Source organism: Acartia tonsa, chromosome 9 (assembly GCF_053477335.1).
Source record: "Acartia tonsa isolate MP-2025a chromosome 9, ASM5347733v1, whole genome shotgun sequence".
NCBI classification, from domain to species: domain Eukaryota; kingdom Metazoa; phylum Arthropoda; class Copepoda; order Calanoida; family Acartiidae; genus Acartia; species Acartia tonsa.
The window spans coordinates 17,193,933-17,209,050 of NC_137268.1; the positions used below are offsets into that span (position 1 = coordinate 17,193,933).

Genomic DNA, 15,118 nt, shown 5'->3' on the forward strand with positions numbered 1-15,118 from the left:
GCAGACAGAATATTTTGATTTTGAAAATTATTTTATAAATTGAATCATTACATTTTTTATATCTAATTCTTGTTTAATGTTAATTCATTCCGATTAGTGCGTTGTAGAAAGAAATTATATTAAGATTATTAGTTATTATAAGCAAAGCCTTCTTATAATTAGGTCCCGCACATTTGTACATCCGTAACGGTTAGCTCTTTTCGTTACTTTAGACATGTTAGATGTTTCTTATTGTTTTAATGTAAAGGCAAAAGTTTTTTGTCTTTAGCTTAATATTTCTGTAATTAATGATCCGATTAATTTCAAAATTTTAGGGAAAATTCACGAAGTCCTGAGTTGTTCAAGGTTTGTTTATCATTAAAATCTCAAGATGGTGTTATATTATTTTTCTGTCCTGGATGCTAGGAGCGCAGCTACCAGTTATCCTAAGATATGATACTTAAACCTTAAGATCTTTAAAATTAAGATGTACTTATGTTCTCAACTATTTTATTTATGTAGTATTAAATTTTGACGCAAGGTATCTCATTTTTATTTCGTTAAATGAAATAACTTGAGTTAAAAGTTCTGTAGGAAGGTAATTGTTTTAGTAAGTTTTGTAATATAATTATTTAAAGGCTTTTTCATGTCTAAGCTTTTTAATAAATACAATAAAAAAATTTGGGTAAAAGATTTTTAAAAGTAAAATGGTATGTTTCCTTAATTTTCTGAAGTTTAAATAATAACAATTATGGAAATCAATTGTAAACAAGGGTTTTGATCTCTAGAATCAAAGGCTTGTAGTAAAGCATCAGTTTAAGGATGGTGCATTTCGAATTAAAAACAATTCAATAAGTCTAAAATTTCCTCTAAAGGTTGCTATATTGCAAATACTTGTTTTATCTGGAAATATCTGGGTTTTCAACCTTAAAGGGTCACAACTATAAAATTGAATTAACTGCCCATTGTCCCCTCCCTTACTCCCTGGGTTGGTCTACTTACCCGATCCCCCATGACTGCAAGAACCATAGAGACTTATAGTTATGTAGCGCTAGACATCCTATGGTATAAAGCAGTAAGGTTTTTGTCTGTAGCTTAATATAACTGACTAACCGATTAAAGGACGCCTGCAAGAAATAACACGCTTTAACTGCTGAAAGACTGCCACAAGAAGACCCAATACCCCAAATTTAAAGCCTTCAGCTTCAATAACAAAAAATTTCTAGGCATTTCAAAATAGCATTTTATGTACCATGGAAATTTTGAAAGATTTCCAATGCTCATAAAAGAAAAAACAATATTAAATTACGTCGCCTAGACACAAAATTATAACCTTATCTTTGTCAGAAACTTAGATTGCCTGTAACTGATTACATTTTTACAATAAAAACACCACATTTCATTGTCAAAATCTATGAAAAAAATTCGATTTAAATTGCATTTTTAAACGAAAATCATAGCGGAAACAAAGGGGTAAACTAATACAAGCTTAGCTGTGATTGGTTGTTAAGCTGATTCAGCCTTCTGATTGGCTACAGTACATTCGGTACAACGCAAGTAAAACTTAATTTTTTTTAATGATTTTGACTATAAAAATGGGTATTTTTATTGTAAAAATATAATTAGTTACTGGAAACCTAAATTTATGACAAAAATAAGCTTATAATTTTGTTTCTAGGCCACGTAGTTTAATTTCAAAGTTTTCAACATCAGCATTGCAATTCTTTCAAAATTTTCATTGTACATAAAATGTCATTTTAAAATGCCTAGAACTTTTTTGTTATAGAAGCTAAAGGCTTCAAATTTTGGGTATTTGGTCTACTTGTGGCAGTCTTTCAGCAGTTAAAGCGTGGTATTTCTTGCAGGCTTCCTTTAAGTTATAATTTGTAGGGAATCATCCCATAATCTATGATTACAAGTATTCTTCTGACTCTCTATGCATAAAACTACGAGGTAAAGACAACTATCTGGCCCAAGTGGTGGAGACCCTGTATGTATAATAGAAAATTCTGACCCAATACAAAATAGGGATAAGGTCCCCGCCCTGATGGCAGAGTTACATATAGCTTATGCCATCTATATTCTTACACTTTTGAAAAAATCTGCGGATAGCTGTCTATATATGTATAATATAATGCAATAAATGACTTATAAAATGCTAAGTACTTTTGGAAAATTGAATTCCCCCCCCGGCCCCCCCTCCGCTCCTTACATATGTTCAAGAGACAAATATTTTTGTCTCCTATTCATTATTTTCAATGTACTGTACCTAATTGCATTTAATAACTGCAACATAAACAATTAAAACAAAGAACCTAAAAATTGCTGACTGCTCAAAAAGTGGGTATAAAAGGCTTCACTTGATGTTGGAAAGGCAGAACTGATTTCAGAGTCTCCAAGACAAGATGAGATCAATCTCCGCTCTCCTGTTAGTGGGATGTGTCCTGGGTGGTACCATCCAGCCATTCAGCTGGACACCAAACCAGGAATACAGATACAAATACTCTACTCAGGTAAGCTTGCAATCAAACATTTCTTTGCTCAGTCTTAATATTTCAAGTATTACATTGATGTTTTTTATCTAACATTTTGTCCTTGCAGAAAGTTAAAGAAAAAATATTTTGTTCTTGGAAATTTATTTATTTTTAAAAATTTTTTTTACAACTTCTTACAACTTTTTGAACATAAAATTGATCTGTGCTTAATGATTCAGTAAAGCTTTAATTAGTAATTTATTATGGTATCTCCAATTATAAAATAAACTATATAAATTTAAAATGTGCTTCTTACATATGATCAATCTAATATTAAATGTTTTATTGTAGGTCCTTACTGGAATCCCTGAGTTGAACAGCCAATACTCTGGTGTGAGACTTACCACTGAAGTCCGCATCCAACCCAAGCCTGACAGCACCTGCACCCTGAAGTTCGAGAACCCCAAGTTTGTTAGCTACAATGATGAAGATATGGAACTTACCAAGGACTGGCAGCCTGAGCAAAGACATGGCAAGGTTGAGGAGATCCCCAGATCTCTGAGAACCTGGCTGGAGTCTTCCTTCACTGTCTTCCACAAGAAGGGCAAGGTTGAGAAGATCCAGACTGAGAATGGTGAACCTGAGTTCATTGTTAACATCAAGAAGGCTCTTGTCTCCCAAGCTCAACACGACCTTTCCAAGGCTTTTGAATCTGGTCGTCTTCAACAAAGCAACCAGGTCCAAAGAGATCAAGAAAGCCCTCTCCCCACCTTCAAGGTCCAGGAAAACTCTATCCTTGGTACCTGTGAGACCATCTACTCCATCTCCAAGCTGCCTGAGCATCTGGCTCAAGAGTTTGAGGAGGAAGAGAGACAAAGAAGAAGCAATGATCATGAGGTCAGAAGCTCTGAGGAAGAAGAGAAGCTGTGTGAAGGAAAGGAATACTATGAGATCCTGAAGTCTGACAATCTGGAAAACTGCTCTGAGCGCCCTGTTTATCACTCTACCTATGGTATGATTTCTAAGACCACTGGCTCTGGAGCCTCTAAGCCTACCCAGTCTTCCCTTACCAGAACTATTATCTGTGGATCCCTTGAAGATCACATTATCAGAAAGTCCTCCACTGAGAACAGAGTCCTGATCAACACTGCTGGTGAACTTACATCTGAAGAGAAGATCAATGTTGCTTCCACCTCTACCCTGGTCCTTCTGTCTGTTGAATCTGCCAGATCTGAACTGTCTGGACCTTCCTCTCCTAAGGGATATGCTTCTCTTACCTTTGAATACCCATCTGGCAGCTCTATCAGCTCCAAGTCCCTGAGACAACAAGCTCAAGAGCAACAACAACTGCAGGGTCAACAACAACAACAAGCTCAACAACAACAACAGGCTCAACAGCAACAACAAGCTCAACAGCAAGGACAACAACAAGCTCAACAACAACAAAGAAGACATGCTTCTGTCCAAGATCTGACCTCTGCTCCTAACTCTTTCTACCCCAAGACCATGTCTGAGAGAGAGCTGAAGGAAAAGATTGTTGATCTGTTCTCCAAGATCATTGAAGAGTCCCAAAAGATGTCTGAAAGCTCCAAGACTGAGAAGGATGTTGCTGGTATGTCTGTTGAGGTTACCATGTCCCTTGGTGAGCTTAGCTTTGATGGTCTGAAGCAAGTTGAGGAATCCCTGAAGGAACAATATGGTGAAGAAAAGTGGGAGTCTCTTATTGAAAAGACCTTCTATGACCTTGTCTCTATGGCTGGAACTAACCCCTGTGTCAAGCTTGTTGTTGAAAAGATCAACTCTGGTGAGATCAGAAGTGAACCTATTGCCTGGTCTTGGATTGTTTCCAACACTCTGAGACACACCAGATACCCCACTGAGGAGGTCCTCAGAATGCTGGTCAGAACCCTGAAGTCTCAAACTGTTGAGCAGAGCAGAATCATCAGAGCTGCTTACTCTATGGGACTTACTGAGCTTATCAACAAGGCCTGCATCAACGAGAAGTCTTCTGAGAGGGAATTCCCCTACCATGTTTATGGAAAGATCTGCCACAAGGATATGGATGTTATTAAGTCTGATCTTGTCCCCTACCTGAAGGAAAAGCTGCAAGAATCCTCCAGATCTGACATGAACTCCATCCTCACTTGGGTCAATTCTCTTGGTAACCTTGGAACTGAAGAGACCACTGAGGAACTTCTGAAGGTTGTTGAAGGCAAGTACACTAAGAATGCTAACCCTAGAACCATGGCTATTTACCTGATGATCAGACCTGCCCAAGAAAACCCTGCTCTGTACAGACCTATCTTCTCCTCCATTGTTGAAAATACTGCTGAGTCCCCTGAGGTCAGAATGGCTGCCATCACAGCCTTGACTTACTGCAAGCCTTCCAGTGCTGATCTGCAAAGACTGGCCCTCAGAACCTGGTATGAACCTTCCAGACAGGTTGCTTCCTACATCTACTCCACTCTGAAGACCCTTAAGAACTTGCCCGCTGCTATTCCCGAGTATGAAACTCTGAAGCAAAAGGCTGAGATTATCCTGTCCATTGCCAAGCCTGTTAAGGAAGGTATCCAATACTCTAGAAACATTCATGTTGCCAACTATATTGAATCCTTCAGATCTGTTGTTGGAAACTCTCTTGTCTGGCAAGCTGATGAAGATTCTTTCCTGCCCAAGTCTCTTTTCTTCTCTTCCCAAATCAAGGGACTTGGAAGCAATGTTGATTCTCTTGAAGCTTACTTCTACATGCAAGGAACTCAACAAGTTGTTGACAAGCTTTATGAACTTTACTCTGAGCTGAAGACTCCCAAGTACAACCCTACTGTTGAGGAGACCAAGGAGGAAATCAGAGCTGAAATGGAAAAGCTTGGAGTCCAATCTAAGCAATCTGAGAAGCCTGAAGCTCACCTTACCCTGAGAGTTGCTGGTCTGCAAAAGCTTTTCTCCATGGATGAAGAGTTTGTCCAAACTCTTGTCAAGAAGATCTCCACTAGCATGATCCAATCTGATCTGGAAAAGGGACTTGAAACTGAATTCCTGAAGATCTTTGATATCATGGGAGAGGACCTTGCTCTGCCCACTGAATCTGGTCTCCCTGTCTATGTCACTCTTAGATACCCTGCTGTCCTTTATGGCAAGGCTAACCTGAAGGTTTCCAGATCTTCCCCCACTGAGCCTAAGGTTGAGATTGAGGCTAAGGGAGCTCTTAACTACAAGAGACAAGTTCAAGTTCGTGTTGTTTCTCCAATTACTGAGAAGTTCTACAGTTCTGGTGTTGAGACCTCTGTCCACATGGGCTATCCTGTCAAGGCTGAGCTTTCTGTCTCTAACAACCAAGTTCGTGTTACTCTGATGGAGCCCCAAGAACCCGAATACCAGAGAAAGCAAACTTTCCTGGAATATGATGTCCACCCATACACTTCCACTGGACACATCTCTCAACGTGTCAGCTCTAAGGTTTCTGATGTTAAGACCATCAAGAGTATGGAGAAGGCAATGGAGGTAATAACCTAAGAACATTTAAATCTTTCTCTATAAAGATTCTTGTTTAGTGCTCTTTTTCAATTATTTTTTCTGTAATCAAATAATTCTTTTATAGAGATCCTTTGAAGTTGGAAAGCCATTTGGCATGGATGTTGAAGCTGAAGTTAAGACTGAAGAACACAAGACTGATTACTTCAGATCTGTTGAGGACCTGAAGAAGGATGCCCTTTCTCTTCTGTCTGGCTCCCCCCTTCCCCTGACTTCCTTCAAGAGAACCACCATTCAAGTCAAGTACAACCCCAAGACTTCTGAAATTAAGGAGACTGAACTGTACATCACTCTTGGTAGGTTCTTTAATCATAATTATTTATTACTCATATTAATATAAGTATCTTATGTTCATTACAACATTACACACTTAATTCATGATAGGTGCTGGTATAAAGAAGGAGAAGGATGGCTCCTCTGAGCTCCATCTGATCAAGAAGTCCAAGGAACAAGAAATTGAAAAGATCTGCTCTGAGTATGAACCCAGAAGAATTGAGGAATGCATGAGAGACATTGAGAGTGAAATTGAGACCATTGACTCTGAAGTTTCAAGAAAGTGCTCTGAGAAGAAGGTTAAGTCTCAACAACAGGTTCAACAACAACAACAATCTCAACAGCAAGCTCAACAACAACACCAACAGGTTAGACAGAGCCAACAACAACAGCAACAGCAAAATCAACAAAACCAACAACAATTCCAACAGCAACAACAACAACACCAGCAGCAACAACAACAACAGCAACAGCAGCAACAACAACAACAAGAGAAGGAAGAGAAGGAATGTAAGACTGAGAGACAACTCTGCAAGTCTGAGGAGAAGCGTTGTATCAAGAAGCTGGAGTCTGAGGGATCTTCCAGAAGATCTGCTGAGAAGGAATGTGAAAAGAAGCAAGAGCAATGTGAGAAGAGACATGAAGTCAGACAACAACTGAAGAAGGTTCTGAGAAAGATGCAAGAAGGAAGTGCTCTGTCTTCCTCTGTTGAGCTTGTTCTGAGAGGTAATGAAAAGTCTCAGGAGAGAAGAATTGAAGGCTCTATCCTCATTGGAGAGAAGGCCAGACAAGAAGGCAGACAAGGACAAGAAGAGACTGAAGTTGAACTGAAGATGGTTGTCCAAGCTCCTCAACTGAGAAAACCTTTCAAGGCTCAACTCTCTGCTTCTAGCCAAATCAGAAAGCCTGAACAAAAGTGGGACCATGAAGAAATTCTGAAGTCTGACCTTACTTCTAGAATCACTGTCAATGGACAATATGGATTTGAAGGAGAGGAATCTAAGACCATCAGAAGCTCCATTGTTGCCTACAGATCTGATGAGCTCTACAAGTTTGTTTCTGAATCTAAGGAATACAAGAAGTGCATTGAAGACAACAAGAACAACCTTAGGCTGACTGAATCTTGCACCAAGGTCAACCACTTGTCTTCTGATCTGGATAAGGTTCATGCCAAGCTTTCCCTTCCTAAGGAGCTTGCCAATAACAGAATTGTTGAACTTGCTACTGATGCCACCAAGCTGTACTTCCTGCCCTACCTGTCCCAGAAGCATCTGGAGAAGGAACAATCTGGATCTGAAGTTGAGTATGAAATTGAGGCTGAAGTTGATGGACATGGTAAGAAACTGTCTGTCAGAATTGAGGGTAATGGTGAGGAAGTTCATGCTAAGGATTTCCCCATCAGATTTGACACCAAGGACATCCTCCCCATCTGCACCAGAAAGTCTCTTGGACACAGAATCATGCAAAAGATGACTGGTTACTCTATGCCTTCTTCTTGCAATGTTGAACCTAGCTATGTCAAGACCTTTGATGGTAAGTACTATGACTATGCTGTCAACAACTGTGAACATGTTGTCTTTGCTGAGGAGTCTACTAGACCCAGAGTTGTTGTTACCACCCAAAACACTCAACAAAAGCAAATTGTCAAGCTGATTGTTGATGGTGAGAAGTATGAAGTTGAAATCCCTAAGGAAACCAGACACTCTCGTGGAGCCAAGGCTTCCATCAAAATCAATGGTGAAGAGAAGGAAGAGAAGTCTCTCCAAGAGGAACAAAAGAAGGAAATTAAGGAAACTTATGTTACCAAGTACGAGGATGGAGTTTACTCTATCTACTCTGCCAAGTATGGTGTTGAAGTTCTTGCTGATGGTGAAAGAATGAAGGTCAAGACCAACCATCTGGTCTTCAGAAACAAGGCTACTGGTCTCTGTGGTGATCTTAATGGCGAGAAGAGCTCTGAACTGAAGACTGGCAGACAATGTGTCCTTTCTGAGTCCAGACTGACTGGATTTAGATTTATGCTTGAGGATGGCAAGTGCCAAGGTGTCCCCCAAAAGGAAGAGTCTCAAATCACCAAGGAAGAGCACAGATGTGTCAGAGAAGAGATGAAGCCCACCAAGGTGTTTGAATACTTTGGCAAGCATCTGACCCAGCAACAACAACAACAAAGACAATCTTCTGCTGAGAACATGCACATGGTTGAAGCTTATGGAAACAAGATCTGTTTCTCCAAGAACATGGTTAGAGTTTGCCAAAAGTCCTACCCTAAGGAAGTCCAGGGTAAGCAACTTGAGTTTGCCTGCATGACTGGTCCTGAGGCTAGAGTTATGGAGAGACGTGTTCTTGCTGGTGACAGATGTCAAGAGCTTAACCACCTCCCTACTGAATTCTCCCAAACTGTCTACGTTCCCATCCACTGTTAAATAATGTTTTAATTTAACTCTTAAATTTATTTTATTTCATTTGCAAAAAAATATGTTTTAAATTTGTTAATTTTCAATAAATTTTGGCTTTCCTAAATAATGTTCAATACTATGATAAATCAAGAAAATCTACATCTAAAATAGCAAATTGCTACACATGTCACAAAAATACGATTGGTAATTAAAGTAGACCTTTAGTTAGATTTCCAACAATATTTTTTTTTATCATTGTCTTTTAGAGATTTTAAGAAGTAAAATCACAAACTGATTTTAACCCAATTGTTGTGATAAATGCTAGGCATATGGGGATGGGACAATGGATCCAAAATTTAATCTTTTCTGTATTCTGTTTCTTACAGCCAGACAGAAGAACATTTAGAATTATAGAGTAGCTTCGTTACATGAACACACAATTTTCTAGATAACAAAAAAAATGATTTCTTAACAATTTAATTAGAAACTAGAATTATATATATTTAATTGAATTATTTATTTATTGACTATTTTTAGAGGTATTGATTTATAAAAAATGTAAAAGTTTTTTTGCCATTAAGTGGAAATAATTAGATAAACAATCTTTCCTCGGGTTATTTTTAATTTGACAAGACAAAATTTCAAATTAGGTAGAGAATAACTTATCTTCCATTAATATACCCCTGAATCTGCGCGTTTAACTACCAGTGCAGTGATAAGACAATGAACAATAAATTGATCTACATCACAAAAGACGATGAACAAAATTATCATTCTTCTGTGAGTTAAAATGATTGATTCAAAAATTTGGACACTGCTAGTTTATGTCAATCAAGATTTCATATTCATAACAGTATTCAAAGGTTTAAAAATTCTGGGTATAATTTACAGTCCAATGTCCCCCCCCTCTCTGATAATTACATACATTACTAATTAGACTTAAAGAATGTGTCCTATATTTTGTGATTTATTTTTAACATAGCTAGTCTGTTTTTTAGTAAGTAGTAGATGTAAAATGATCCATAGAATTTAGATATGCAATCGTTTTTTTTTTGTAGACCTCTTATTTTTGAAGTAAATTAAGTTTTTAAGCTTTTATTGTCAAAATTAAAATTTTTGGAGACAGAAATTAGGTATTGCTAACAAGCAAAATGATTCTATGAAAACATTTAGGGTGCAGATAAAAAGAGCATTAATATTTTGAAGGGTTGTCCAAGGGTTAACTTCGGCACCTCGGGGCTAAAAAAACTGGTTTTAATCTTATGATTGTACATTTTTATATTAGTAGAAAGCTGGATATAATACGATGCTAGACATAGTTTTTTCGTATGGATAAAAACCGGTTTCTCTCCACCGGATTCAAATGACTACGAGAAAAGATATTATAAGATAATAAAAAGTTAAATGTTTAATCAATACAAATTTATGGAACAAGTTTAATTTTTGCAAAAATTAAAATAAATATAAAATACAAATCAGAACAAATTAATCAAAAGCAATTCAATCAGCAAATTTATACATAGCAAATGCAATCCAATCAATCCTGTTATTAAGCACTTTTACAACAGAATTGTTTCTTGCAATCAGCTCTCCACCCACAGAACCACTTGCAACTAACTTGTTTTTCTTTGATAAGCACTCCTCTAGGTCCTTCATTATCCAGACAATTTCCATTAGGACAAGGACCTGAAATTAATTGTTAATTTTAAATTTGGCCACTTTTCCATTGTTTTATTTTAAGACTAGCGGCTACGCCCCTAAGAGGACTCTAGGCCGGGACACTTTAGGATAGGGGGAGTTGAATATTTTTAAAAAAGAAATAGTAAAAAAATTTCGTCGGTGATTTTTTTCTACGGGTTATTTATCTTGTGAGGAATGTGGTACCTCCAAATAGTTATAAACCTTCCCGGGGTTAAGGAGAACCCGATCGGTTAAGGGGTTAGCGAGATCCTTTGGTACAAATAGACAAACAAACGTCCTTTTACTAAGGCCTCTAGGAGCACTTGAGGAGGGGGGAGTTAATTCACAAAACCTATTTTTTTTTTGGGGGGGGGGGGGTTGTAATAATTTCTAGGGGAGATTTCTCTTTGGAGGGTGGTGGTACCTTCACCCAAAATAACTATAAACCTTCCAAGAACCTATGAGAAGCTACTCTGTTAAGGAGAGCTCGATCGGTTCAGCGGTAAGCGAGATCATTTGGTACAGACAGACAAACAAACAGACATTCTTTTACTTTATTTTGAGGATATCTTATTATTAAATAAGTTATTTGCTACCTGATCCATCCTCCCAGCAAGTTCTAGCATCTATTTTAACTCCACTTGGAAGCTGCCATATTTCATCTAAACAGATTTTACAATTAAAATATTAGCAAATACAAATTTAAACTTAATATAGTTAAATAAAACATTTTTAAATATAAATGTGAATATACCCTGTTAGAAAATTAGCATCATTAATATATCGACATGCATAAGACTGGAGCCTTTTTTTTTATAGTGGCGTTAATAGTTTGTATAGGTTTATAGTATATAATCTAGTTACTTTAGTGTCTTAATAATCTATCTCTTTTTAATGGGTTTTCTTTCCAACTTCTCCTCTCACACCCTCATTTTTATGACTTCGCATGGCTGATTTTTGAGACACTTTGTAAAGTTACTTTAATCTATACTAGCGGCTTCGCCCCTAGCTTCTAGGGGCTTTGCCCCAAAGGGGGGGATAAAAAAAAATTAAGGTGAAAAGGACCAAGGAAATCTTCTGCAATAAAAAAAAGGACCAAGGAAATCTTCTGCAATAAAAAAAATAAAAAAAAATGGGGGGGAATTTTTTTGTTTTTGGGGGGTTGGGGGTGTCCCACCCCCCAGAAAATAGCCTAAAACCACCACAGGACCAGTAGGTATATACCCTGAAAAGTAGAATCCGATCGGTTTTATCTAAATATCCCTCCTAGAAAAACATTTAGGTTTGATATGTATTAGCAAACCGTTAATATCTATATGTAGATGTAAGTAAGGGAATACTGAATATGCAAAATGTCAAATGCTATGATTATATCAAACTGAAAATTAAGTTTCAGTTTTGGCGCATTTTCACAGTAGCTTTTCTCCTATTTCTAGCCCAATCATTAACACTTACCCAACCCAACCTAACCTTAAATAATCTTTCAAAAGCTACTTGAAAAATACGACAAAACCCACAACTTCGTTTTCTTTCCATGACCCAAAAAGTGAAATATGAATAAAAGGTAGATAAAGAAAAAAAAAACATACTATGCTTTGGATCTGATGTTACTACTTGAGCTCCAGCTGAAATAAGTGCAGCACCAATAGCAACAGGAACAGCTCTGAAATTAATATTTATAGATATTTACCTACTCTTATTTAAGAAAAACTTTATAACAAGTAAAAAGATTTAATCATAACCTGGCCTGTCTCTTATGTTCTGTTTTTTCTCTAGGATCAGCAATACATAGATTGATGATCTGCACCATCATAAAAGTTACCTAAATTCAGTGGTATATACAGTGTGTTTTTGTATGAGAACTTTTTTGAAAGCAATTTTACCCCACTTAAAGTAATCAGAATTTAATGATAAATGACTTAATCTCTTTGTTTTTATAACCATTAATAGAAAAGCAAAAAAATATTTCAGTTTTTATTTAAAAAGTACAGTAAATTATATACTTTGACACATTTTTGACATCTATTACTTTATAGACTGACTAGAAATCATATAATGGTACGTGTAGCCATAAACACTAAACAGTATTTAAAATACAAAAAAAAACAGGGGAAATAAAATAATTTGTGATTGATGTAATCTGGTGTGTGACAGACAAACACACGTTAGGCAGACCATTTTTTGCAGGTAATTGGGCCATACAACAGGTAAGACATCATTGAATGATTTTTTATCTTTAACTGGGCTTTTAAGTATTTTGATGAGCACTTTTAAATAAATAGAAAATTTTTTTACCAAAAGATATGCAGAAATCTTCATGTTGTTGTAAATTTCAATTTTCACCCCCTAGGAGTTGCCGCAAAATCATGACAAGAAAAGCAAATATTATTTATTTAAAATTTTGAACAAGTTTGCTTCTATAAAGTTCTTCATAAAACCACTCCTGAAGGGAGTTAATTAATGGCCATTTTTATCAGTTGCTTTGCTAAGGTCACGAAAATTCAGAATTAAATAAGAAATAACATTAATGCAGTCTCTTTAAAATAATATAGAAAAAAGTAGAAAACCGGTCTAGAAAGCAAAAATTTGCATATTAGGTCTTACCTTATAGAAAAGCTTTTCGAACAAATTAATTAGATATTAACCTGAGCGAATTGACAAACTTTTCCCTTTGCTGTTTGCTTTTACATTTTCATAAGCTTCAAACCTAACAAAGATTAATTCTATATTCTGAGTAGATATTACTTATTTACAAACTATGATACTACTCGTTTGTTTTATTCATTTTTAAATTTTCCTGAAAAATTCTTTATTTCAACTCTTAAATTAAATAAACACTTTTAAATAATCCTTTTTGGTCGGATTGTTAAAATATTAGCGGATTCATAAGAAACAGGTTAGGATTCCAGATTTAATCCGAGTTGAAAATCAGGAATTTTACGGATCTCTGATCCGGATTCTGATTAAGAATTTATCCAAAACGGATTAGGATTATATTGATTATATGTAAATAAACCTTCCTTAATACTTTTGGCTTAAATTCTATCTTTGGTAGCTTGTGAATGATAATTGTGCATACCTTGATTCCTCAGGGCTGAGATTTTGTAATCTAGGAATGCTTATACAATCCTTCTCACAACTAAAATTATTCATTTACATACATACGGTATTTTTATTTAGGTCATAAGGTAATACAAGGTAGCACTAAATAAATTGTCAAGTTTCCAGGTAATCAGGCTCAGAATGATAGGCGAGGCGTTAATTGATATTCCCATTTACATGTGTAACTCTGCGTTTGTTGTAAATTAATAAAACAGGCACGTTTGCCTTCTCATCAAAAATTGTATTAGTCTGTTGTTGATGCACTAATTATGGACATACTTATAGAAAAGCATTGCTTAAAAAAATAAAATAAATATGAAATAAAGTTTAAAAGTGTTTTTATTTCTTTAATTACTTTATTTGTCTTTGTTACATTATATATACCTATAATATTATTATATTATCCTCTTCCGTTCAAATATTTCTAAAGGTATGTCATAAATAATATTTATGAACGCGAAGATTTTCTTTAGAGGGTCAGTTCATCCGTCCGTAATAAATAACTCTTATCGTTAATTTAGATATTGCCCCATCAATTGATTTAGAAGCGTAGCAAATCTATAATTACAACAAGAAAGTTCCTAAATCAATATAAATAGGCAGATTTTAAAAACTTTTTGGATAACATTCTTTTTATGATATAATTATCCCATTTATCTGTAATTTTACGATTCATAGGACAACAAAGTAATATCTTATTTACAAACAAGTGTTAATGTTCGTTTTTCCTACCACCTGATTTAATTTTTTAAAAGCTTTGATTTGATTGATATTGTAATTCTTGTTACATTGTACCTATTGTTAACTATCATCCTATTGCGTAAATTTTTAGTGCATATCCTTTTTTAGTAGTGAAGCTACTCTATAATTCACTTTGTCTGTACATCAGTCAGTCCGTAACACTATGGGGGAAACGTGATTTTCTCGGCTCCTAATAAAGATAGACAGCTGAAATTTTTATTGACAACTCCTATGACATATGCTCATCTAATCTATACATTGTTTTGTCCGTCTGTCTATTAATTGGGGTGCTAGATCGATTCCTAGATTTTGTAATTTTCTCAATACCTGTTCAAGATATAACGGCTGGAATTTCCAGGGATTAAATAAATTCATATTTTACATATTTCCATCAAGTTTTATTAACATCCCTTTATTGGTTGGGGTGCTAGAACGATTCCTAGATTTTTAAGTTTTCATGATTTTTTCGTTCCCTATACAAGATAGTCAGCTGAAATTTTCAGGGATTGAATAAGTTTAAACTCTACATATTTCCATTAAGTTTTATTAAGATACCCTTATTGATAGGGGTGCTAGATCGATTCCTAGTTTTTCAAGTTTTTGTGATCTCAACTAAACTCAACTCCTGTTTAAGATCAATGATTGGATTTTTAGTGATTAATTAAGTCAACATCTACCTGTTTTGACCAAGTTTTATAAAGACTTACTATTGATATTATTAGCTTAATGCTTCAAAAGACCATTATATAATATACAATTTTAAAAGGTTTCGCGATTTTTATTATTGAAAATTTTTATGACATTCTCTATGATAGATAATTTTTTTTCCATATGTCTATTCGTAATTAGGTTCCCTACTTATGGATGTTGTCATCCTTGTTAAAACGCTTATTACTCTCTTATATTTTGATTTCTCTTAACAAAATAAAAAGATTTAGGCAG

The 15,118-nt window shown here is 35.6% G+C and overlaps 3 protein-coding genes across 3 annotated transcripts in view; 1 reads left to right on the top strand and 2 right to left on the bottom strand.

Moving 5' to 3' along the window:
* Nucleotides 1-15,118, bottom strand: part of LOC145327636 (glutaminyl-peptide cyclotransferase-like) — a 526,230-nt gene that overhangs the window by 82,421 nt on the left and 428,691 nt on the right. The gene's annotated exons all lie outside the window — the stretch shown is intronic.
* LOC145327624 (vitellogenin-like) lies at nucleotides 2,237-8,777 on the top strand. The gene is made up of 4 exons (XM_080171165.1): nucleotides 2,237-2,492; nucleotides 2,805-5,954; nucleotides 6,052-6,280; nucleotides 6,369-8,777. Exons 1-4 carry the CDS (start codon nucleotides 2,385-2,387, stop codon nucleotides 8,678-8,680), a joined length of 5,799 nt encoding a protein of 1,932 aa, XP_080027291.1. The 5' UTR covers nucleotides 2,237-2,384; the 3' UTR covers nucleotides 8,681-8,777.
* On the bottom strand, nucleotides 10,059-12,660 carry LOC145327637 (uncharacterized). The gene is made up of 5 exons (XM_080171180.1): nucleotides 12,629-12,660; nucleotides 12,076-12,155; nucleotides 11,923-11,996; nucleotides 10,930-10,995; nucleotides 10,059-10,339 (listed from the first exon to the last, which is right to left on the bottom strand). The coding sequence occupies exons 1-5, from the start codon at nucleotides 12,650-12,652 to the stop codon at nucleotides 10,203-10,205; spliced, it is 381 nt and encodes a 126-aa protein (XP_080027306.1). The 5' UTR covers nucleotides 12,653-12,660; the 3' UTR covers nucleotides 10,059-10,202.